Source organism: Ranitomeya imitator, chromosome 5 (genome assembly GCF_032444005.1).
Source record: "Ranitomeya imitator isolate aRanImi1 chromosome 5, aRanImi1.pri, whole genome shotgun sequence".
Taxonomy (NCBI): Eukaryota; Metazoa; Chordata; class Amphibia; order Anura; family Dendrobatidae; genus Ranitomeya; species Ranitomeya imitator.
In genome coordinates, this window is record NC_091286.1 from 55,631,903 (window position 1) to 55,658,983 (window position 27,081).

General features: G+C 44.7%; 1 protein-coding gene across 7 annotated transcripts in view; it reads left to right on the plus strand.

Annotated features, from left to right (window-relative positions):
- The first annotated feature begins 630 nt into the window (after positions 1 to 630).
- EHBP1 (EH domain binding protein 1) overlaps positions 631 to 27,081 on the plus strand; it is a 473,001-nt gene continuing 446,550 nt past the window's right edge. For 6 of the 7 annotated variants that reach the window (XM_069768687.1, XM_069768690.1, XM_069768688.1 and 3 more), the window contains exons 1-2: positions 634 to 880; positions 2,484 to 2,878. In XM_069768687.1, coding sequence (XP_069624788.1) covers positions 2,775 to 2,878 — 104 coding nt within the window. In that variant the 5' untranslated portion in view covers positions 634 to 880; positions 2,484 to 2,774. Of the gene's footprint in view, positions 881 to 2,483; positions 2,879 to 27,081 lie in introns of all 7 variants that reach the window. The other variant, XM_069768694.1, reaches the window with a different exon arrangement.

The following is a 27,081-nucleotide window of genomic DNA, read 5'->3' on the forward strand; positions in this document are numbered from 1 at the left end:
GTGTTGCGGAGCGCAGACCTGAGCATAACCCTGCGGTGCGCTGCGCACTAACACCGTACAGATGGCAGAGTCGCTGCTCTTTGGTCTTGTCGCCTCCCAAACATAACTGAAAAAAATAAAAAAAAATCTTATGGACCTATAACTACAACTGCACTGAAAAATAGAGTCCTATGAAGCCAATGATCCCCCAAGCTGTCCTAGGACTAGTACCCCTACCATTTTCCGCCTATAGTAGTAGGTGAGAGTTACAGGCTGCCCGTCTTCGCAGTTCTCTACCTGCCAGTATATGATGTCATTACACAATTCAGACTACGCGCTAATCTACCGTCAATAAAATGATCCCAGTACTAGCGGCCAAATCTTACAACGTGCCAGATTTTCTGACTGACGTGTCAAGCGTCCAATCAGCGCTCTCTATACCATAAACAACCTTCTGTCAGTTTGCCCTGCCGACCAATCATATCGCTGCGTGTAGTAGGCGGGGCCGGTCAGGTTTTTTTTCTCTTTAAGCATAGCCCTTTAAAGAACTGCTAAGCCCCGCCCCATTGTGGGTAAGCGCTGATTGGATGACAGATGGAGTGACAGCACAGCGGTCCAATCGCTGCGCCGTATCCATGCTGCTGAGTGCCCAATGTGGGCAGCGGCAGCGGCAGCGGCAGTGGCGGCGGTGCAGCGGCTGGAGCTCGCAGGGAGGGTTTTCGCACGGAGGCTTGTGCTGGACTCCAGGGCCGGGAGGGGGGCTGCACCTTTCTGTCTGCATACCAATTATTCCTGGCCTGGAGGAGGAGAAGGGATTGTATCGGTAATGGTGGGCACCTTGGCATGGAGGATCCACACTAACGATCAGGGCTAAGGGATTAAATGCCCCAGTGGGCAGGAGGTAAGCAGATTGCATGTTCTTATTCTGCTGCTGATGGTGTGATTGTAGCCTCTGCCCTGCCTCTCTGTACCCGTCTGTGGCAGGCAAGGGTTAATGTCAGATGACAGCTTGTAGTGACAGCAGGAGGGGGTCCCCACACATGACATCAAAGTCTGACAAAGTCCATGGACCAGACCCGCCGGCATCGCTATGTGCCATAGACCTCATCCCCCACCGGTTATTAGTTGGCACCGGGCAACAAAAATGGGCGACAGCTTCCGAAATGCGTTGGACCAGTTTTAGGATGGACATGGGTGTCAGTGGGTATGCTCCGGTATCCAGCCCGCCCACCCCAGTGATCCCCCCCCACTGTAAGATTATGATCGGCGGTCTCTCTGATCCTATCCCACCCGCCACGTGAAGTGAGGGCTGCACGGTAACGCCGAGAGTGCGGCGACATCTCTGCTAGTGATCCGCCATCTAACACAACAAGTCGCACATGTTGGTCACAAGTCACCGACCGGTGCAGGTGGCATGCGACTTACAAAAAATAATGCAGCTCTAAAGTAGTCGCCCACAAGTTGCATCATTGTTTTCGGTTGTGCGACATCTGTGGAACGTAAGGCCATGTTCACACGTGCAGAAATACTTTTTTTTTTCTGCAGGTGGCTAAATTACGGTAAAATATGAAATAACTATCTGATCTGATTATTGCGGGACAGGTGGATTTTCACCTTTCTTTGTGTCTTTGTTGCGGCGCTTTTATGTCTGTAACAAAAATCTATTGGAAGTAAAAAAAAAACAAAAAAAAACCAGGCTCTGCCCAATCGCATCGTTACATGAGGTGTCATGAAGTCGCATCGCTTTTTCCTGACCCGTAAGCCTATGTGCACACGCCGAACATTTGCAACAAGTTTTTTTTTTTTGCACCAAAAACCAAATTAATATGCTGTGTGAAATACTTCCATTTTTGACATTTTTTTTTCCCCCATTGATTCGAATGGGTGAAAAATGCTGAAAGAATAAACGTCCTGAAGATCAGAAAAAAACCCAAAACACTTTGATGGTTCACATCCAGAAGGAAAAATCCGCGGCACAAGATTTCAGAAATCTCAATCACTTTGCTGTTTTAAAGTGCAGCGTTTCTATTTTACAGTGGCGAAGCACAGCGTGTGAGCGAGGCCGAAATGCGGCGGACAAAAACGCTACGTGGGAGCGGTATCTTAGTGATTTAAACATAGTGACTGATTATGGGGAAGCTTCTGATGCCATACACAGGTGGTGACGGCGAGACGAAAAGTCTGACCTGGTGGTAATGGCCCGTCTATGGACTGGGGAGCGAGGTTGCCCCGCGCTATAATGAGGTGTTTCTTGTGGGTGCAGCCCGGCCCTTACTATATAATGTTATGCGGCGGATCCCTCCCTATAATTGCCGTGTAGGAAGGTGTGCGGAGTATTCCTGCCATTGATTCTCCTATGTGGGAGGAGGAGGAGGGCTCGCACACACTGTCCGTCCCTTTGTAAGGGATCACGCTGGACTCGCTCTGCATTTCATAGGAGTAAATTGCTGCATGATGTCAAATATTAACTGCAGTTTCCCTTCTTCCTCCTTTGTCTTTTCCAGTCTAGCTCTACAGAGTCCACGTCATTTTGCCGGGGAGGAGGGCTGACTTTCCGTGCGCTGGGGACTTCCTCTCCCTCAGCCATGCAGGAGTCTCCTGAGCTGGCTGTCTGCCTTGTAAAGTGGGATCGGCTGAGTGCTGCTGGACGACAGCCCGTGTTCGCCCACCTCTGTCCCCCCATGTAGACCATCCTGCTTGGATTACTAAAGAAAAGACGTCTGATTTTTTTTTTTTTTTTTAAACTTTTTTTTTTTAATTTTTGTTAAATAAGTGCCCCCAGCTGTTCCTGGATCATGGCGTCGGTGTGGAAGAGGTTGCAGCGTGTGGGCAAACACGCTTCCAAATTTCAGTTTGTGGCATCGTATCAGGAGCTGATGGTGGAGTGCACTAAGAAATGGTCAGTACCCCCCCCAGGTTTATGATGCTTGCTTTTACAATGGTTCCCTGGGATCCGCACAGTGGCTAACCTCAAACAACAAAGTTGGGGACAGAAGTCAAGAAAACTTCCCACGCTCTGGACGTCTCGCTTGCCGTCGAGGGGCTTTCTTTTCTCGACACGTTGCCCTAATTATTCTAATGACTGCACAATTATAACGCCACTGATATCATCGGCTGCTCACACGTCCTGGTCTGTAAAAGTTTAAGGAATGAATTAATCGGGGCTGTGAAAAAAAAAAAATTTGGAGTTTTCCAGGATTGAAAAAAAAAATGCTGATGTTTGTTTCAGGGCTGAAAGCTTCTAAATTTGCATATTGTAATTCGGTCCCTAAACAGATCTCGGGGACGGCAGTGAATGGAGGTGGAGGTCTGTTTACTAATGAGCACCAGGGTCTATAGAGCTGTATAGAATTGAATGGGACCTGTCCGGTCAAGTGGACAGTTTTTGTTCTTATTTTAATTCCACTGCTCCCATTAGTATTCCATCTTGTTGTTTTTTGTTTTTTTCTGGGGGGGGGCATCCAAATCCACCATATGATTCCAGATATAGGGGACTTTTTCTTTAATGACAAAGGGATGAGGCTCACAGGATCCTCTGGGGCGTGTATTTAGGAAGTTTTGCATTATCATTACTGTGAGCACCGCCCCCTCGATAAAGTTCATAAAAATAGGCCGGTAAAAGCCCCAGATCTCTGGAACCCTATGTCAGATTTCCAAAACAATGTAATATACAGGGGAATAGTGGGAATAAAATAAGAGGAAAAGCTGAACACTTTTCACCTGGTTAACAGGTCTATGGATTTATCAATGTCTGTGCGTGAATATATAAAAAGTTTGGGGTTTGCCGTATTCCTGAAGCCAACGAATGGCTTCATCCATTACAGTTGTGTTTGAAAAGGTGGATGAAGCTTGCGATATAGTTAAAAAAAAAAAAAAAAAAAAAAGCGATGCAATACTTATGCTAATGGTTTTGTCACATCTTTTGGCTGCCTGTGGTCCAGCCTCATGTAGGTGTAAAGTGGTGGCATAAACACATGGAAACTGGTATTTGCAAGGTCTCCTGCACCACTTGTAAAGTCTCCTGGACCATGTAACGGGAGCCTTTGCAGGCTGTTATTACCCTAAAGGGTGCGTTTGCTTTTCCAAATGGAGGTTTGTGTCCTGGAAATGTTGGCTGGCCCCATCAGATTCCATAGTAATCAGTGCACTGGACATCCACTATGGCTACCTTATCAGTGCCTGCACTTGGGTTCCCATACGGAACAAAACACAGCATCCGTACTGAAAACAAAAAGAAATATATAAAATGCCACCAAGAAAGAGAGCGAGACCCTGAATGCCATATTTTTGCTAGTGGCATCTGCCAGAGGCTTAAAGGGACTCTGTCAGCACAGAATGACTGTTCCAGCCAAGTTCAGGTGCTCCATGGCGAAGCCAGTCATTTATATACATTACACCTGCTTGCTTCCCCTCCATCTCCATCCTTCTCTGGCTCCATGAAGACAGAGCTGTCAGTCAGATAAAGGGGTGGTAGAGGTAGAGGGAAAGCAACCAGGTGGGAGATGTAGTTAAATGATGGGCACCACCATGAAGCACCGAGCAGCAGTACTTAGTTTGAGCAGTGGCTCTTTGCTGAGACAGTCCCTTTAAAAAAAAATCATACCCATCACCGTAAAAAAAAAGTCCGATATCGGTCCAGAAAAGTAGCACGAGTGTCATGCTGTTTCTATAATCTAGCATCCAAATAACATCCGATTTACATGCGAATGCCATGCTATTTTTTTTTTTTTTAACATACACACACATATGTATATCTATCCATCTATATATATATATATATATATATATCTGAGTGAGATATATAATCAGTGATTTGCCTGTGTAGCTTTCTGTAGATTTATCGTATTGCTGAATACATTTTCTGAATAAAATGGCGTAGGATTCCCTGAAATGTTATTAACCAGCAGAGGGTAAGGGGGCAGATGTTTATAGCCTTGGTAGGGGATAATAATCATTGAGCTTCCCAGGCTATTAATATTGGCTTACAGCTGTCTACTATGCCTTTTCTGGTCATTAAAATGTGGGCCCCCCAAAAAAAATTGACCTAGTTTCCCCCTACAACCAATAACCAGCAAAGAAAGGCTAGGCTGACAGCTGTGGGCTGATATTAATAGGCTAGAAAGGGGCGATGGATATTGGCTCCGTCCCAGAATAAAAACATAATCTCTCAGCCGCTCCAGAAAAATGCATCCATAAGATGCGCCAATTCTGGTGCTTAGGCTCGCTCTTCCCACTTACCTTGGTGCGGTGGCAAGTGAGGTGATAGTATTGTGGTTGATATCAGCTTTGTATTGGCTTTATTTGAACAAATGACACAGACTCTGTATTGAATTAAAAATGAACCCAGAACATTTATACTCGCCTTTACACCCAATCCATTGAAGCCCATGTCCCCTGTAAATAAAATATTAAGGTAACATCATCCTCACTTGTCCCCAAAGATAATTCAGTTGTCCAGCGATGTGTCTAGCTCTGATAGATCTAGATGGCAGGCTGAATTGTTGCGTGATACGACAATACAGCCTGCCAGCCAGCAGAGACACTGAGCTGCACGTGCTTGTTCAGTGACTCGCGGTGATGTGATAAAGTTGAGCGGAGTTCATATCACTGAATTCCTTTCACTTCACTGACAAACTTTCTCACGCTTGCGGTGCTGTCAGAAGGGTCATCGGAGTTCTGAGCCAATGAATTCAGTTAAACTCCATTTCTTCAGCGTCGTTCGAACTTTTCCCACAGCGCCCGTGCTGATGTAATTTAGTTGAATTGAATTCATTTGCTCTGAACTTCAGTGAACTTTCTGATGGCACTGCGGGCATGAGAACTTTTTCACACTCGCGTTGACATCAGTGAGGTGAAAGGAGTTCATTAGATATGAACCCCTCACCACTTTATCACGACAGTGCAAAACTAACGCGTTTTTGCAAACTGCAGCATGTGACTTCTTTCAGCGTATTTGCAGCGTCTTCTCACCCATAGGAAACAATGAGTCAGTGCAAAAACGCATCAAAAAACGCAGGTATCAGGTTTTGCTGCGTTTTTGGTGCAAAAACCTAAGTAATAGTGATGGGCGAACCCATGAATGTTCAGGTCTGGGGTCCGACATCTGTTGTTTCCCACTCTCGGCCGATGAGAGTACTTTTCTCATCATCCTACATTTGCTCTCGCTGATAGTAGCGAGAGCAGGCAAGGCTGATGAGAGTATTTGTCAGTCGGTGCCTGTGCAATTAATAAATACATAATTTTAAAAAATGGTGTGGGGTCCCCTCTATTTTTGATGACCATTTTAGGTACAGCTGACGGCTACGTGCTGCAACCACCGGTTGTCAGCTTTTTATTGGTTGGTTATCAAAAACAGAGGCCATTTTTTAATGTATTGCTGAAGTGCTGACTGAGTGGTCTTATCAGTGTTGCCTGCTTTCAATGCTAATAGATGCGACTTTTCTGGGACAGCTGTGGACTGCTATTTTTAGGCTGGGGTGGGCCAATATCCATGGCCCCCATCCCAGTCTGAGAATACCAGCCCCCAGCTCTCTGCTTTAGTTTGTCTGGTTGTAAAAAAAAAAAAAAATAGGGGGACCCCTCGCTGTTTTTTTAAATAATTTAAAAAATACAGTGTGGTTACCCCTGTATTTTAGATAACCAGCCAATATAAAGCTGACTGTTGCATCCCATCAGATGGGACCCCCACACTTTTTATTTATTTATTGCACAGGCGACAGCTAGTGAATACTCTCATTAGCCTTACCTGCTCTCGCTGCTATCGGCAAGACCAGGTGTAGGATGATGAGAGTAGTACTCTCATCAGTTGCTGCTGTGACCTTCAGTAACCTTTTGAATGAAGCCATCATTGGATCGAGTTATTTGGATGTGATGTTGTAAATTATATGAAAATATAACATTTTTCACTTTTTATTGTGGTGTATTGGACTCTCAGTACAGGAAAGAAGACGTCATCCCATCATGTTCAGTTTTATTTTTAGTGCCGCGTCTTTGTGCAAACATTTTTTACTTTATTGAAGCGGTCGGTTCATCTGAGGGCTGTAAACTTGCAGGAGAGCAGATCTTTCAGCTAATCAATGTCCTGAAAGTGTCCGGTTGTTCAGAAGGCCTCGCTTTACAGTGGAGAGATGCTGACCATTCATTCATAAGGCTCCATTAACTTTAATGTACATCCGAAATCTGCTCACCTCAATTGACTCAATAATAGCCCTGCAGACAACCTGGCTTTTTACATGATGCCATTATCGTACTGTGGCGCATTGATCTCGTAATAATGCCAGCAAAGTGCGGCATTGTGTATCATGTGGTAGGACGACTGCTGCGGTTCAGTCAGGCGATCGATTAGTTAGATCTGTAAAAAGTTGTGTTTTGTTCTTGGATTGTGGCGGCAGGGGGTCTCTTGGTAGCTGCATGACTGTTACATTTTGAAGGACACAGCTTTTGTGAAATTACGATTCCCAACGTGCCTGACCGATTCTGTACCAGTTGTGTAAATGGTAGGCTACACCTATCGAACCTTTTCTTGCAATGTTTTATATTTTCTGGGTGTATTTTTACTCTACTCCCTCCTCCACCATTACTTTCTAAGGCTCTGTTCAAACAGCACGAGTTCTTTTCCCGACATACCTGTAAGGCTACGTTCACATTTGCGGTGCGTCGGGCGCAACCGCAGCGACGCATGCGTCATGCGCCCCTATATTTAACATGGGGGAGCATGGACATGCGTTGTCTTGCGTTTTGTGACGCGTGCGTCTTTTTTGGCGCAAGCGTCAGGGTGCAGAGGACGCAGCAAGTTGCATTTTTTTTGCGTCCAAAATCGGCCAAAAATCGCCAACGGAACACACAACAACGCAAATGTGAACGTAGCCTAAGCTGTTTCCAGCTGCCTGTACCAAGGCCACAACGTTTCATAGAAAAAACAAATCTGTAGTTTGTTTGGGAAAAGGGTTCAGTCCGAAACCTGAAACGCATCAATACAAAACTACCTGAACTTCTCCAACAGTGTGGAAATACTCTACTTCAACAGCAGTGCAGTCAATATTATACGTCTATACCTCCTCTATCATTTCATACAAAACATGGTGGCTGGAAACGAGGTGACTGACCTGACTAGTCAGTCTTGATACCTTCTCCTCGTGAAGCTTGACTAGACTGATGTCTCACCCTATACATTATCCAAATTGCCTCTTCAGAGAGGAAGAGTACTGGAACTCTAGCTCCATCTATTGGAAGTCGCAATCCTAAAAGTCTCACAATCGTCCCTTTAAAGAGCCTTGCTACATGACTTGGGATAAAAGCCAAACCAGAATCTCAATTTGCCTACATGGTGTTTCAGGGGTGCCCCTTATCAGTGCAAAGTGTGAGATCTGGTTTGGCTGGGTGAGAGGCGTCTGACCGGAATCCAAGAGGTAATGTTTCTCCTTGTGGAGAGTGACATGCCAACGTGAGGAGACTTTTAGGCTATGTGCACACGTAGTCTGGGTCCACTGCGGATTTTTACAGGTGATGGAGCAGCGGATGGCTCCAAAGTAGGTATCTTTCACACCCTGGCCTATCTTGCACACATTTTCTGCTGGGGTAGGGTTTCTGACAGGTTACCTTTTAACTGTATTTAAATAGATTGTCCTATTATAGAAAAACTTTTTTTTTTCTCCCTTGGATGTGCTTCCAATATAAATTGGTGGCATTTTACCTTCCAGCGTTCTGCTGAACCAGCGCAGGCTGCATCTGCGTTCTGAGATGGCTCAGAAGTCAAAGGACTGATGTGACCTGTGTTTGGCTGCAGTTATCGGGTGACTAGAAGAGTACACGTCCATTTCTGATATATTTCTATAGACAAAAAATGCATTAAAAAATGCTGCATCAAATTTGCATTGAAAAAACACACCACAAAAACGCAATAATCAAAGCGGTTGCTTTTGCGCACTTTGGCTGCAGACACAGAGTGCAGCGGGGAAAAATGCAGGAATCACAGAAATTGCTGCAATAAACCTTCCACTCTTCTTTACCCGTCAGGAGTGGTCTGTGAAAGCTTGATGCCTCACTGTTGGCCTTTGGCTCCTGGTGGAAGCATTGGGTTTTGTCGGGTCCTGTCTTAAGCCATACAGATGCATAGATGATAAATGTCTACATGCCGCTTCAGGAGTCGTCTTTATTAAAAGTGTTCTTCGTATTCACCTTCTATGAAAACCGATGTCTTTATGCTAGAAAATAGTCAGTGTTGTTTGGGAAATTCTGTTTGTTTTTTTGATGATTCCAGGTAGCGTTGGTTCGAAGTGATTTGCAGGACTCGCTGGACAGGAGCCCTGAGATCCTCCTATCCAACAGCATCTGCTGCTCTTATCAGTAGCCGGCCTGGCGTGACATCATTGTTGCGGCGCGACTCGTGTGACGTCACAGCAGGATCGGCTAATTAGAAGAAGAGCCATGGATGCTGGTAGGTAGTTGGTGGTCCTCAGGGCTAATGACGATCGGGTCCAGCGGGTTCGGACAAACATTTTTAAAAACAGTTTGGTTCAGATACCAAAACAGCACCCGAACCCGGACACCATTCAGATGAATAGGGGGCCTGAACAACCATTGTGTGCCATGTTGTTATGTGCATAACCGCACGGAAAACACTGGCTCTGATAGGTGTAAGATTAATAATGGCAGTCAGAGAGCTGCGGTTCCCACACTGTCAAATAACAATGTGAGCCTGCAGCTGTGACCGGCGGTAAAAAGTTTACTTCCAGTCACAGAGGTGTCAGCTGATGAGTACTACTCCCATCAGCCTATACCTGCTGCCACTAATAATTTAAATGATTTAAAAAAAAAAAAATGCTGTGGGGACCCCTCTATTCTTGATATCCAGCCATGATAAAGCTTACAGCTGAGGGTTGCAGCCCGCAGCTGTCAGTTTTGCCATGCTGGTTATCATAACTAGAAAGACCCCGTGTCACTTTTTTAAAAATGTATGTATAGCGCAGGCACCGGCTGACGAACACTCCCATCAGCCGCTCCTTCTCTCGCTGTTATTAGTAACAGCAGATGTAGGCTAATGGGAGAGCTACTCGCATCAGCCTACGACTTCTGTGACCAGAGGTAAACTTTACGGCCGATGATGGCTGTCAGATGAACCACTGTCTCTGATCGGTGGTAACATTCTTACCGCCGATCAGAGCTGCCGGTGTTTCTCGCACTGTCGTGCAGATGACAGCGTGGGAAATGGCCTATGTTTGGGGTGCCGAATTCAAACATTAGGTGTTCAGTACGGAGCCCAAACTTTACTGTTTGGGTCCGCCCATCACTAATCAGGGCTCCTCTCTGGTAGCCAAATATTCCTGACATGGCTCATGGATCGTGTCCTGGAAATTTATTTGCACCGACTCTACCTCCAAGAATTGCTTATAGTCAAAATTAAAATTCTGGTTCATCTTGTGGATAGACGGCTGCTGAATAATGACTGAATGTAATTATTTTCATGTGATTTCCTATCTATTTATCTAAGATCACACTGTGTGCCGGAGTTCATGTATAAGTTTTTGGATGATTTTGCAATGACCATTTTATTTCCTAATAAGAACGTTTATGTGCGCCGTTCTGTTTATTTTTTGGCTTCAGTACAGTTCTCATTGCCTCCCATGGGGGTCATACAGTACCTTCTTAGTACGAAGCATGAGCATTCTAGTATTTCATAAAACTTTCTTTTTCATACTTTATATGTTATTATTTTATGCACAGAAAACAATTCTACAGACGCAGTGTCCTGTGATAGTACAGCGAGCGATGTGTTGAGTAAATGGTGTTGGCACTCTATTGTTTTTGTTGCAACATTGATTGCTCACTTACTTACCCTACTGAGCTGACAGAGCTGTCTGCTAAAAGTCCAAGGCCAAACATCAGACAGTGGCACCATGAGTACCGCTAATGCATCTCAGCTATTGTAAAGGCATGCCTCTGACTTGCAATAATTAGAATTATTGATGCAGGGAATCTGTCAGCAAGTTTTTGGTATGAAATCTGAGAGCAGTATGATGTAGGGGCAGAGTTCCTGATTTCAATGATGTGTCACTTACTAGGCTGCGTGTTTCAATAAAATCAGTGTTTTATCAGCAGGAGATTATAACTACAGAGCTAGGCGTCTTGTGCCTTCTAGTCAACTGCTCTGTGTCACTCCATCCCCCATGATTGTTTGACTGCTTTCTGTGTACACTGCACATTGACAGAAAGCTGCCAATCAGTAATATGGGTGGGATTATACAGGGCTCAGCATTCTGAGCACTGCTTGATTTGTAGTTGAAAAACTGTGATTCTATAAAAATGCCAGCAAGTAACATATTGTTGGAATCAGTGTCAGCTCCTACCCCTTGCTGCTCTCAGATTACATAACAATAACCTTCTGACAGATTACTTTTTAAAGGTATTGTAAGGTTCATAATAGGGTTTTCATGCTGTAAGAAATGTATTAAAAGCAGGGAACATGTTAAACGGATTGTCAAGGACCAATATGTTGATGACCTATCCTCCAGATCATATCATCTGTTTGCAACCCCCTCTGATTCTTGTGGGGAGGGATACCTCAGACCCATGCTGATCTGATGTGGATTACGGTACTTATCCTAAGTATAGGCACTTGTAGGCAACCTACCATATTCTTACCTGGTTATTCCAATGATCTAGTAATAATGTTTTTCCACAGGCATGTGGTGGCAGCCAGGCACTGATCTCAGGGGCCTTGGGCTACACAGGCCAATATGACTGCTGTCACGTGTGCATGATCATCGTATCACATTTACTGCAGGAAAATAGAAAGCCTAGCTGTCACTGTATTGGCGGGGGATTTAACAGATGACTAATCATTACTTTTGAAAATACTTTTTGTAAAACAAAAAAATAATACAATTTCTAATGAGTTGCTGTACCTGCACATGACTGCTGCAGCCAGTCCATGGACTCAGTGGCCACATAAAACTATTGCAGAAACGCCAACATGTCTGGTTGTAAAGCTAGCCACATGGGATTTCTGCAGGCCATTGGCAGATCCACATAAATGTGTTAAAATCGTCTGTCTGTGTGGGGCAAAAACATAAGATTCCAACAGACGCTTTTACAAGAATCCATACATGTTTGAGGAAAGTTGCTCGAACCCATCACTTTTAGCCGAACTGGTTACTCTCAGATGTCGGTGATGACTTTCAATGCCTCATCCTTCCATTTTCATCGGAGTTTAGCTATAGTCTGTGATATCGAACAGCAGCCCACTTCTCTCTTCCCATTTGGAGAGAAAATTAAAAAAAAAAACAAAAAAAAAACGCTTGGTGTATATGAGCACTTTAACATAAGCTGGATTTCTGGTGTCTTTTGTGTAGACTCAGCTTAAGGTACCGTCACACTCAGCGACGCTGCAGCGATATAGACAACGAGCCAACCTAAACTAGATCGCTGCAGCGTCGCTGTTTAGGTCGCTGTAGAGACGTCAAACACAGCAGCTCCAGAACGATGCAGGAGCGATCCAGTGACGTAGCGGCGACTCACTTATCGTTCTCGCTGGTTGTTAGCTCCATGTCAAACAGCCGGAGTGTACCGATCCGACACACATCTAGGGGCCCTATGCTCGTTGCTGGCGTCGTTGCTTTTGATGTCAAACATGACGATACACGCCGAACTGGCGACGACATAAAGTTCTGGACTTCTAGCTCCGACCAGCGATGGCACAGCTGGATCCAGATCGCTGCTGCGTGTCAAACACAACGAGATCGCTATCCAGGACGCTGCAACGTCACGGATTGTTGTCGTTCTCTTTGCAAAGTTGCTGAGTGTGACGGTACCTTTAGTCCTCACACAGTCGGCAGTGCTACAACTTTTCTGGTTGCTAATGGTGGTAATTTGACGTATTGACGTGGTAGCTCCTTGCTGGTTATTATATGTCTGTGCTATAGACAGGCTTTGTAGGGGAACATCTCCAGGTGTATTTCACACGAGTCCTTTAATGTATTTGCAAATTCTTGCTGGAATTTTTCGACATCTTGGAAGAAATCTGTGATTTTTTTTTTTTTTCTTTTATCTTCTCATACAGTAACCTGATAGTCAGCAGGGAAGACCCGGCTTCTCCTGAGAGATGGCCAGCGTGTTATTAGAGTGCCACTTCCAATATTGCTCCTTGTGATCTTCCTTTTAGTTGGTTGTTGCGCTCAGGTCTATCACATTACATTAAGGCGTCTACTTCAGCTCCATGTCCAGAAGGAAACCATACTGTAATATAATAACGTCCTGGATATATTGGCTTTGTCAGAGAAAGATCTATTACTTCAGATTTTTAGAAGCTCAGTCAGATCACAATACAGGCCTGTATGGTTCTTCAGGAGCCTAGTTTACCTTAGGGCCATGAAAATATTACCTGCGTGCTTTGCATTGGGCCTATAGTTTATTAATGCTCCATTCAGGTGTCCTGATAAGGGGGAACACCACTTGTAGGTTAGGGTGCTTTCACATCGTGTTCTGGTACCTGTTCAGTGGCCCTGTCTGGGTTTATGTCCAAGTCCTCTCTCCAAAACGGAAGTCGGATGTATGCGCCGACGGGGCCATAGATTATAATGTTGCCGGCAGAGCGAAGATGCTCTCTGACATTCATCGTTTTCAGGAGTGATTACGTACTGGAGGTTGACATTCAAACATAGTCTAGATCTGGATGTCCGCCTCCAGTAGGCCTACACTCCCAAAAACCAAAAATTATGCACGTCAGAGCGCACATTCACTCTGTTGGCACCATTCTAGTCTATGGCCCTATCAGCACATACGTCCAACCTCCGTTTTGCAGAAGTTTGGACATAAGCCCCGACAGGTGCCAGAATGCAATATGCAAGTAACCTAAGGCCTCCTTCACACGTCCATGTTTCCTGTACATGTGGTATCTTTTTTTTTTTTCACAGATACCACATTTACCTAACTTACTAGATCGAGGCCCGATGCATCGGGAGGGCGGTAATGTCACGTTGGGGGCAGGCATGTGGCGCTGTTGTTGCCGAATGGCATCCTGTGATAATCTAATGACTTTTGCATCAGGGGACTCATGTGCTTAGCGCCTACACTTATATGCATTGTTTTTGTCCCAGCGATGCTGTTGCCCTTCAGGAGGCTCATTTGCCCTTTGTTGTCTTCGACGTTGTGCCTTTGCTGCTTTCCTTTCATTGACATTGGTGTACTTTTTAGGAGGAGCCATGTTGGCGTTGATATTTGCTTTTTAAAGGGGTTTTCCTATGAACAAAAGTTCATTTTAAAAATTGTCTGACCTTGTACCGAACATACCACAGCTCCTGGGGAGGGGAGGAAGCATAAGACAATACTGACATTACAGCAGGAGTTCGCAGAGGATACATTTTGTGAGGTAAAATATTTTTTAAAAACAGTCAGTGAAATATTTTACCTCACAAAATGAATCCACTGCGATCCACTGCTGGAATGTCAGTATTGTCTTTTGCTTCCTCCCCTGCCCAGGAGATGTGGTATGCTCCGTACACGGTCAGACACAGACAATTTTTAAAATGAGCTTTCGTTCGTGGGAAAACCCCTTTAATGTGGCTGGCTTCCTCTGCCTGTAGACACGTCGCTCATCTGCCGCTGAGATCAGCTGAATGATTCACTGCACCTGCGCGTAATTCGCACAGGTGCAGTAAATCAGACCGCCGCCATCTTTGTGCAGACAGATAGCGGCGGTCACATTAACCCATTATTTACCAATGTCCTTTTTTTTTTTTTTTTGGGACGCCTAATCTTTTGCTTCCAGCAACTAAGATTTTATAATTAGGTCGAATTTTTTGTGTTGTGTTTGTAAAATGAATGTTTTCAAAATAGGAAATCATGTCATTGTCATTTTTAATTGAATATTGGGACGCCCTTTTCTGAAAAATCCGTAAGATGAAAATGTCTAATTTGGCAAGTAATGGGTTTAAACTGCGCATGCGTTCCTCCTGTACAAAGATGGCGGCAGTCAGTGAATCATTCAGCTGATCGCGGCGGTGTGCTCGCGATGGTGTTCCGCTGGTGGTACCGCGCAAGAGGCTGCGTGAGTGTGTGAGGTGCGTACAGCGTATAGAGTGTGGTGTGACGGTGTTCCGCTGGTGGTACCACACAATAGGTTGGTACCAGCAGCAGTTTCCATATTGAGACACCCATCACTTGGGTGTCCCAATATGGTGATCGGTGAGCTTCCTCCGCTTAGAATTCTGGGATATGGTGACATCTGGCCAGAACAGGAAATGAAAACATTACAAGGCAATTATATAAATAAATGCTGCTTTACACGTGTTCATGTTTTTATGTACGGTAGATCATGAGAACGTGCAAAACACACAGCGACATGCCTGTTTTTCCGGCAGCACAGATGACAGGGACCAATTCAAGTCTGAGTCTTTGAAAACCATGTACAGCCTTGGATGCCTCAGATCAGTGTACCATCCTTGTGCTGTAAGTGTTTAACACTGCAAAGTATAGGAGAAGCTTTGTCATTTCTTTCGCCATAGTGGAAAAATATGAATGACAGACAGATGGTAAAAATGGACACACTGACGTGCTGATGGAAAACACTGATGCCAATTTTTCACATACTTGTTTTCTATGGACAAGTGGAGGAGGTCTATGGTTAAAGAGGTATTCCCATCTCTGTGATCCTATCCCAATATGTAATGGGTGCAGTAATAGTGGTAATGGCAAACACCTTCAATTAGAAATGTAGTATAGTTCTCTTGATTCGCTATGTCGCTTGCCCCATATGCAGGGCATTGCAGTAGCTTAGGTATCCATGGTGCGACCACTTATAGTGACCATTAATTGCTAATGGTCATAACCTTGAATATCTAGGCTACTTCAAGGACCTGCACCTGAGGAAAGAGACCTAGCGAATCAGAAGAACTATACTACATTTCCAATTGGAGGCGTTGCTAATTTATTATTACACCTACTACATATTGGGATATGATCTTGGGTGGGGTAGATGGAAATACCCCTTTTAAGTTCCCATGTTGAGTCTTTGACCCTGCTTATTTTCGTTGCGCAAGAAAAAGTGTCGTTTTACAGTTCCAGACAAGTAAATGGGATTTTTAGATTTTTTTTTTTTACACAGCGTAATTTGACTTGCGGTGCGTGTATGAAATCTGCGACATATCAATTTCTCTTGCAGGTACACTTTTATGTGTGGAGTTTCCCTGTAGACATGGATTAGATGCCAAAATGTGTTACTACAAAAAAGTATATTGATTTTTATTTCCATTTCCGTAGCGGAATTGCCTTAAGAATGTATGTAATCCGCCCATGACTGTATCAATAAAGTTTTCTGTCAAATCTAAATACCAGGAAGTTTCAAAAACAAAGCGGCTTTATTTAAAACATGACATACTGACAATAGATATAAACACATTAAAAAACACAATGTAAAAATACAAGTAACCCACTTTAGCTAATAGATACAGAAATGCTGCCGAGAATCTATAGTATCAAGGGTATGTTCACACATGACGTCTTTTACGCAGCTTATTTGTTTCGTAAAATACGCAGCATTTTACAGAACCAGCATAATCCATTACATTTCTAAAATACGCATGCTTTTTTTTATTCTACGTGTATTTTGAGCCTTGCTGTGTGTTTGCCAAAACGCAGCATATCACTTGTTTTTGCATTTTTTTTATCAGCTCTTTTAACCCATTCATGTGTGTGAGTGAAAAAACGCTGTGAAAACTCACTTAAGAAAGCAACAACATGCGCATATTGTACACAGGAGTTTTTCCTGCCAACACTCTGGTTTTTGGTTTAGAAAAAAAACCTGGTGCAATTGTTCAACATGTGAACATACCCTAAAAGTATTTCTATACATGTGCAAATAATGGTTTAAATGATGAAGAATGTGATCGTATCTCACAACCAGCAAATGATTTCAGGCAAGTGTTTGTGTAGGACGAGAATAGTGTTTGTATAGGACGAATAAATGGTTTCATGAGCGATAAGCGCACCCATCGTTCGGTCACTTAACCCATTCACGGTACACAATTAATCTGAATGATGGGAATTTGACAGATTATCAGCCAGTGTATGTAGAAGAGTCATGTGCTAGACTTTTCAATGGGCAAGAGTCAAAGGACAAATACTTAGGACGGAGTCATGCTAAAGTAGAATACGGCCGAGTTCTATGCGACAAATCATCGCATAGCACTCGGCCCAGTGTTAATCTATGGGGCAGCTCACATCAGCGTTTATTTTTTCAGACATATTCGCCGTGCGTTTAAAATCGCAGCATGCAGCGATTGTCACGAAGACTCGCCAATTCAAGCCTTTGGGTGCGAGAAAAATATTGCACCGCACTTGGACCATGTGAGTGGTGTCTGATTTTTACGCACCGGTGTCCTATTGAAAGCCGGCAATTCATGTGCCGCATACAGTAAAATCAGAGTGACAGGTTAGATTTAATAGTTTTCGTAACCAGCAGAGGGAAAACTGAAGGTTGGGGGCCGATGTTTAAAGCTTGGGAAGGGGGTAATACCCATGGAGCTTCCCAGGCTATTAATATCAGCTCACAACTGTATATTTAGCCTTTACCGGCTATTAAAATGGGGGACCCTAAAAAAAAATGTATGTAGGGCCCCCCATCTACTATATAATTGTCTAAGGGTCACTTCCGTCTGTCTGTCTGTCTGTCTGTCTGTCTGTCACGGATATTCATTAGTCGCGGCCTCTCTCTGTCAAGGAAATCCAAGTCGCTGATTGGTCGCGGGAAAACAGCCACGACCAATCAGCGACGGGCACAGTCCAGAAGAAAATGGCCGCTCCTTACTCCCCCCAGTCAGTGCCCGGCGCCTGCATACTCCCCTCCGGTCACCACTCACACAGGGTTAATGCCGGCGGTAATGGACCGCGTTATGCCACAGGTAACTCACTCCGTTACCGCCGCTATTAACCCTGTGTGACCAAGTTTTTACTATTGATGCTGCCTATGCAGCGTCAATGGTAAAAGGATCTAATGTTAAAAATAATAATACAAAAAAGAAAATCATTATATACTCACCTTCCGCCGTCTTTCCCGCTCCTCCCCACGCTCCAGTAACCGCTCCATGCAAGCGGCAGGTTCCGGTGCAAGGATGGTATGTGACAAGGACCTGCCTGTTATGGCTGGCAATCAGGCAACACAGCGTGCAGTAATCAGCGCACATACAGAGATCTGGCAATAACCAAAAACAATAGGACGAGCTCTGAGACGTGGAATCTCTGTAGACTGCAGTACCTGATCTATCCTCACACAACTATAAGCAGCAGTGGATTGCGCCTATCAACTACCTATGCAACTCGGCACTGCCTGAGGAGCTGACTAGCCTGAAGATAGAAATACAAGCCTGACTTACCTCAGAGAAATACCCCAAAGGAATAGGCAGCCCCCCACATATAATGACTGTTAGCAAGATGAAAAGACAAACGTAGGAATGAAATAGATTCAGCAATGTGAGGCCCGATATTCTAGACAGAGCGAGGATAGCAAAGAGAACTATGCAGTCTACAAAAAACCCTAAAACGAAAACCACGCAAAGGGGCAAAAAGACCCACCGTGCCGAACTAACAGCACGGCGGTGCACCCCTTTGCTTCTCAGAGCTTCCAGCAAAAGTTAATAGCAAGCTGGACAGAAAAAACAGAAAACAAACTAGAAGCACTTATCTAGCAGAGCAGCAGGCCCAAGGAAAGATGCAGTAGCTCAGATCCAACACTGGAACATTGACAAGGAGCAAGGAAGACAGACTCAGGTGGAGCTAAATAGCAAGGCAGCCAATGAGCTCACCAAAACACCTGAGGGAGGAAGCCCAGAGACTGCAATACCACTTGTGACCACAGAAGTGAACTCAGCCACAGAATTCACAACAGTACCCCCCCCTTGAGGAGGGGTCACCGAACCCTCACCAGAACCCCCAGGCCGACCAGGATGAGCCACATGAAAGGCACGAACAAGATCTGGGGCATGGACATCAGAGGCAAAAACCCAGGAATTATCTTCCTGAGCATAACCCTTCCATTTGACCAGATACTGGAGTTTCCGTCTAGAGACACGAGAATCCAAAATCTTCTCCACAATATACTCCAATTCCCCCTCCACCAAAACAGGGGCAGGAGGCTCCACAGATGGAACCATAGGTGCCACGTATCTCCTCAACAACGACCTATGGAATACATTATGTATGGAAAAGGAGTCTGGGAGGGTCAGACGAAAAGACACCGGATTGAGAATCTCAGAAATCCTATACGGACCAATAAAACGAGGTTTAAATTTAGGAGAGGAAACCTTCATAGGTATATGACGAGAAGATAACCAAACCAGATCCCCAACACGAAGTCGGGGTCCCACACGGCGTCTGCGATTAGCGAAAAGCTGAGCCTTCTCCTGGGACAAGGTCAAATTGTCCACTACCTGAGTCCAGATCTGCTGCAACCTGTCCACCACATAATCCACACCAGGACAGTCCGAAGACTCAACCTGTCCTGAAGAGAAACGAGGATGGAACCCAGAATTGCAGAAAAATGGAGAGACCAAGGTAGCCGAGCTGGCCCGATTATTAAGGGCGAACTCAGCCAACGGCAAAAATGACACCCAATCATCCTGGTCAGCGGAAACAAAACATCTCAGATATGTTTCCAAGGTCTGATTGGTTCGTTCGGTCTGGCCATTAGTCTGAGGATGGAAGGCCGAGGAAAAAGATAGGTCAATGCCCATCCTACCACAAAAGGCTCGCCAGAACCTCGAGACAAACTGGGAACCTCTGTCAGAAACAATATTCTCAGGAATGCCATGTAAACGAACCACATGCTGGAAGAACAAAGGCACCAAATCAGAGGAGGAAGGCAATTTAACCAAGGGCACCAGATGGACCATTTTAGAAAAGCGATCACAGACCACCCAAATGACCGACATTTTTTGAGAAACGGGAAGGTCAGAAATGAAATCCATCGAAATATGTGTCCAAGGCCTCTTCGGGACCGGCAAGGGCAAAAGCAACCCACTGGCACGTGAACAGCAGGGCTTAGCCCTAGCACAAATTCCACAGGACTGCACAAAAGCACGCACATCCCGTGACAGAGATGGCCACCAGAAGGATCTAGCAACCAACTCCCTGGTACCAAAGATTCCTGGATGACCGGCCAGCACCGAACAATGAAGTTCAGAGATAACTTTACTAGTCCACCTATCAGGGACGAACAGTTTCTCGGCCGGACAACGATCAGGTTTATTAGCCTGAAATTTCTGCAACACTCTCCGCAAATCAGGGGAGATGGCAGACACAATGACTCCTTCCTTGAGGATACTCGCCGGCTCAGATAACCCCGGAGAGTCGGGCACAAAACTCCTAGACAGAGCATCCGCCTTCACATTTTTAGAGCCCGGAAGGTATGAAATCACAAAATCAAAACGAGCAAAAAATAACGACCAACGGGCCTGTCTAGGATTCAAGCGCTTGGCAGACTCAAGATAAGTAAGGTTCTTATGATCAGTCAAAACCACCACGCGATGCTTAGCACCCTCAAGCCAATGACGCCACTCCTCGAATGCCCACTTCATGGCCAGCAACTCTCGGTTGCCCACATCATAATTACGCTCAGCAGCAGAAAATTTCCTGGAAAAGAAAGCACATGGTTTGAACACTGAGCAACCAGAACCTCTCTGTGACAAAACCGCCCCTGCACCAATCTCAGAAGCATCAACCTCGACCTGGAACGGAAGAGAAACATCAGGTTGACACAACACAGGGGCACAGCAAAAACGACGCTTCAACTCCTGAAAAGCTTCCACGGCAGCAGAAGACCAATTAACCAAATCAGCACCCTTCTTGGTCAAATCGGTCAATGGTCTGGCAATGCTAGAAAAATTACAGATGAAGCGACGATAAAAATTAGCAAAGCCCAGGAATTTCTGCAGACTTTTTAGAGATGTCGGCTGAGTCCAATCCTGGATGGCCTGAACCTTAACCGGATCCATCTCGATAGTAGAAGGGGAAAAGATGAACCCCAAAAATGAAACTTTCTGCACACCGAAGAGACACTTTGATCCCTTCACGAACAAGGAATTAGCACGCAGTACCTGGAAAACCATTCTGACTTGCTTCACATGAGACTCCCAATCATCTGAGAAGATCAAAATGTCATCCAAGTAAACAATCAAGAATTTATCCAGATACTCACGGAAAATGTCATGCATAAAAGACTGAAAAACAGATGGAGCATTGGCAAGTCCGAACGGCATCACCAGATACTCAAAATGACCCTCGGGCGTATTAAATGCCGTTTTCCATTCATCTCCCTGCCTGATTCTCACCAGATTATACGCACCACGAAGATCAATCTTAGTAAACCAACTAGCCCCCTTAATCCGAGCAAACAAGTCAGAAATCAATGGCAAGGGATACTGAAACTTAACAGTGATCTTATTAAGAAGGCGGTAATCAATACACGGTCTTAGCGAACCATCCTTCTTGGCTACAAAAAAGAACCCTGCTCCCAATGGTGACGACGATGGGCGAATATGTCCCTTCTCCAGGGACTCCTTCACATAACTGCGCATAGCGGTGTGTTCAGGTACGGACAAATTAAATAAACGACCCTTAGGGAATTTACTACCAGGAATCAAATCGATAGCACAATCACAATTCCTATGCGGAGGTAGGGCATCAGACTTGGACTCTTCAAATACATCCTGAAAGTCCGACAAGAACTCTGGGATGTCAGAAGGAATGGATGACGAAATAGACAAAAATGGAACATCACCATGTACTCCCTGACAACCCCAGCTGGTTACCGACATAGAGTTCCAATCCAATACTGGATTATGGGTTTGTAGCCATGGCAACCCCAACACGACCACATCATGCAAATTATGCAGTACCAAAAAGCGAATAACTTCCTGATGTGCAGGAGCCATGCACATGGTCAGCTGGGCCCAGTACTGAGGCTTATTCTTGGCCAAAGGTGTAGCATCAATTCCTCTCAACGGAATAGGACACCGCAAAGGCTCCAAGAAAAATCCACAACGTTTAGCATAATCCAAATCCATCAGATTCAGGGCAGCGCCTGAATCCACAAACGCCATGACAGAATATGATGACAAAGAGCACATTAAGGTAATGGACAAAAGGAATTTGGACTGTACAGTACCAATAACGGCAGAGCTATCGAACCGCCTAGTGCGTTTAGGACAATTAGAAATAGCATGAGTAGAATCACCACAATAGAAACAGTCTGTTCAGACGTCTGTGTTCGTGCCGTTCTACTTTAGTCATAGTCCTGTCGCACTGCATAGGCTCAGGCTTACTCTCAGACAATACCGCCAGATGGTGCACAGATTTACGCTCGCGCAAGCGACGACCGATCTGAATGGCCAAGGACATAGACTCATTCAAACCAGCAGGCATAGGAAATCCCACCATTACATCCTTAAGAGCTTCAGAGAGACCCTTTCTGAACAAAGCCGCTAGTGCAGATTCATTCCACAGAGTGAGTACTGACCATTTCCTAAATTTCTGACAATATACTTCTACATCATCCTGACCCTGGCATAAAGCCAGCAGATTTTTCTCAGCTTGATCCACTGAATTAGGCTCATCGTAAAGCAATCCCAGCGCCTGGAAAAATGCATCAACATTACTCAATGCAGAATCTCCTGGTGCAAGAGAAAACGCCCAGTCCTGTGGGTCGCCGCGCAAAAAAGAAATAATAATCAAAACCTGTTGAATAGGATTACCAGAAGAATGAGGTTTCAAGGCCAAAAATAGCTTACAATTATTTCTGAAGCTCAGGAACTTAGTTCTGTCACCAAAAAACAAATCAGGAATCGGAATTCTTGGTTCTAGCATCGATTTCTGATCAATAGTATCTTGAATCTTTTGTACATTTACAACGAGATTATCCATTGAGGAGCACAGAGCCTGAATATCCATGTCCACAGCTGTGTCCTGAAGCACTCTAATGTCTAGGGGAAAAAAAAGACTGAAGACAGAGCTAAGAAAAAAAAATGATGTCAGGATTTCTTTTTTCCCTCTATTGGAAATCATTGAAGGGCTCCTTGTACTGTTATGGCTGGCAATCAGGCAACACAGCGTGCAGTAATCAGCGCACATACAGAGATCTGGCAATAACCAAAAACAATAGGACGAGCTCTGAGACGTGGAATCTCTGTAGACTGCAGTACCTGATCTATCCTCACACAACTATAAGCAGCAGTGGATTGCGCCTATCAACTACCTATGCAACTCGGCACTGCCTGAGGAGCTGACTAGCCTGAAGATAGAAATACAAGCCTGACTTACCTCAGAGAAATACCCCAAAGGAATAGGCAGCCCCCCACATATAATGACTGTTAGCAAGATGAAAAGACAAACGTAGGAATGAAATAGATTCAGCAAAGTGAGGCCCGATATTCTAGACAGAGCGAGGATAGCAAAGAGAACTATGCAGTCTACAAAAAACCCTAAAACGAAAACCACGCAAAGGGGCAAAAAGACCCACCGTGCCGAACTAACAGCACGGCGGTGCACCCCTTTGCTTCTCAGAGCTTCCAGCAAAAGTTAATAGCAAGCTGGACAGAAAAAACAGAAAACAAACTAGAAGCACTTATCTAGCAGAGCAGCAGGCCCAAGGAAAGATGCAGTAGCTCAGATCCAACACTGGAACATTGACAAGGAGCAAGGAAGACAGACTCAGGTGGAGCTAAATAGCAAGGCAGCCAACGAGCTCACCAAAACACCTGAGGGAGGAAGCCCAGAGACTGCAATACCACTTGTGACCACAGAAGTGAACTCAGCCACAGAATTCACAACACCTGCCATGACGTCACGGTCATGTGACCGCGACCTCATCACAGGGCCTGCGCAAGAAGGACCTGCCATGACTTCACGGTCATGTAACCGTGACGTCATCACGGGTCCTGCGCTACCAACCCTGGGACCGGAAGCTGCAGAGTGCACCGCACACAGGCGACATGACTACAAGAGCTCCCTCGGAAGGTGAGTATATGTTTAAAAAATAAAAAATAATCTGTGACATACGTGGCTGGGCAATATACCACGTGGCTGGGCAATATACCACGTGACTAGCCAATATCCTATGTGGCTGGGCAATATACTACGTGGCTCTGTGTTGTATACTACGTCGCTGTGCAATATACTTCGTGGCTCTGTGCTGTATACTACGTCGCTGTGCAATATACTACGTGGCTCTGTGCTGTATACTACGTCACTGGTCAGTATACTACGTAGCTGGGCAATATACTACGTGGCTGGGCAATATACTGCGTGGCTGGGCAATATACTGCGTGGGCTGGGCAATATACTACGTGGACATGCATATTCTAGAATACCCGATGCATTAGAATCTGGCCACCATCTAGTAATTAATAACCAGCAAAGGCTGTGCAGACAGCTGCCGGATGCCTTTAATAGCCTAGGAAGGGGCCATGGACACTGGTCCCCCAGGCTAAAAACATCAGCTTTCAGCCACCTCAGAAAATGCGCATCTCAAAGATGTGCCAATTCTGGCACTTAGCCTCGCTTTTCCCGCTTGCCCTATAGTGGTGGAAAGTGAGGTGATAGTTGGATGGGTTGTTGTCACCTTTGTATTGTCTGGTGACATCAAGCCCCGAGGTTAGTAATGGAGAGGCGTCAATATGCGCACCCATTACTAACCCCAGTGTCACATTGTATGAAAACATACACACTTTATTCTGGGTGTCTATGTATGTACAGTACAGACCAAAAGTTTGGACACACCTTCTCATTCAAAGATTTTTCTGTATTTTCATGACTATGAAAATTATGCATTCACACTGAAGGCATCAAAACTATGAATTAACACATGTGGAATTATATACTTAACAAAAAAGTGTGAAACCACTGAAAATATGTCTTATTAGCCACCTTTTGCTTTGATTACTGCTTTGCACACTCTTGGCATTCTCTTGATGAGCTTCAAGAGGTAGTCACCGGAAATGGTTTTCACTTCACAGGTGTGCCCTGTCAGGTTTTAATAAGTGTGATTTCTTACCTTATAAATGGGGTTGGGACCATCAGTTGTGTTGTGCAGAAGTCTGGTGGATACACAGCTGATAGCCCTACTGAATAGACTGTTAGAATTTGTATTATGGCAGGAAAAAAGCAGCTAAGTAAAGAAAAACGAGTGGCCATCATTACTTTAAGAAATGAAGGTGAGTCAGTCCGACAAATTGGGAAAACTTTGAAAGGGTTCCCAAGTGCAGTGGCAAAAACCATCAAGCGCTACAAAGAAGCTGTCTCACATGAGGACCGCCCCAGGAAAGGAAGAACAATAGTCACCTCTGCTTCTGAGGATAAGTTTATCCGAGTCACCAGCCTCAGAAATCGCAGGTTAACAGCAGCTCAGATTAGAGACCAGGTCAATGCCACACAGAGTTCTAGCAGCAGACACATCTCTACAACAACTGTTAAGAAGAGATTTTGTGCAGCAGGCCTTCATGGTAAAATAGCTGCTAGGAAACCAGTACTAATGATAGGCAACATGCAGAAGAGACTTGTTTGGGCTAAAGAACACAAGGAATGGACATTAGACCGGTGGAAATCTGTGCTTTGGTCTGATGAGTCCACATTTGAGATCTTTGGTTCCAACGACCGTGTCTTTGTGCGATGCAGAAAAGGTGAACGGATGGACTCTACATGCCTGGTTCCCACCGTGAAGCATGGAGGAGGAGGTGTGATTGTGTGGGGGTGCTTTTCTGGTGACACTGTTGGGGATTTAGTCAAAATTGAAGGCATACTAAACCAGCATGGCTACCACAGCATCTTGCAGCGGCATGCTATTCCATCCGGTTTGCGTTTAGTTGGACCATCATTTATTTTTCAACAGGACAATGACCCCAAACACACCTCCAGGCTGTATAAGGGCTATTTGATCAAGAAGAAGGGTGATGGGGTGCTACGCAAGATGACCTGGCCTCCACAGTCACCAGACCTGTCTGTATGGGGCCATAATCAACATTTGTGGAGCATTATATGGGGCAAGTGTCTGTATGGAGCATCTTATGGGGCCATAATTAACATTTGTGCAGGATTATATGGTGCATATTTTAATATGGAGCATCTTATGGGGCCATCATAAACTTTATGGAGCATTATATGGGGCTCCTGATTCAATATGGATATTCAAAAACACTTAACCTACTGATGTCTCAATTAATTTTACTTTTATTGGTACCTGTTTTTACTTTTGACATTTACCGGTAGCTGCTGCATTTCCCACCCTAGGCTTATACTCGAGTCATTAAGATTTCCCAGTTTTTTGTGGCAAAATTAGGGGGGTCGGCTTATACTCGGGTACACACACACACACACACACACACACACACAAGGGCTATTTGACCAAGAAGGAGAGTGATGGGGTGCTACGCCAGATGACCTGGCCTCCACACTCACCAGACCTGAACCCAATCGAGATGGTTTGGGGTGAGCTGGACCGCAGAGTGAAGGCAAAAGGGCCAACAAGTGCTAAGCATCTCTGGGAACTCCTTCAAGATTGTTGGAAGACCATTCCCGGTGACTACCTCTTGAAGCTCATCAAGAGAATGCCAAGAGTGTGCAACAGGAAAGAAATATATCTTGGTACCGTGTTAGCCAGTGGATAGAAAAGTATTTAGAATTGAGAGTCCTCAGTGGTTGATACCTTTTTAATGGCTAACTGAAAAGATGGTAACAAAGCTTGCAATTTGTTACCATCTTTTCAGTTAGCCATTAAAAGGTATCAACCACTAAAGAATGTGCAAAGCAGTCATCAAAGCAAAAGGTGGCTACTTTGAAGAACCTAGAATATAAGACATATTTTCAGTTGTTTCACACTTTTTTGTTAAGTATATAATTCCACATGTGTTAATTCATAGTTTTGATGCCTTCAGTGTGAATGTACAATTTTCCTAGTCATGAAAATACAGAAAAATCTTTAAATGAGAAGGTGTCCAAATTTTTGCTCTGTACTGTGTGTGTGTATGTATATGTGTGTGTGTGTGTGTATGTATATGTATGTATATAGGTATATATATATTATAACGCTGGGAGCGTCACTCTGTCCGAAGCCTTTATAGACTG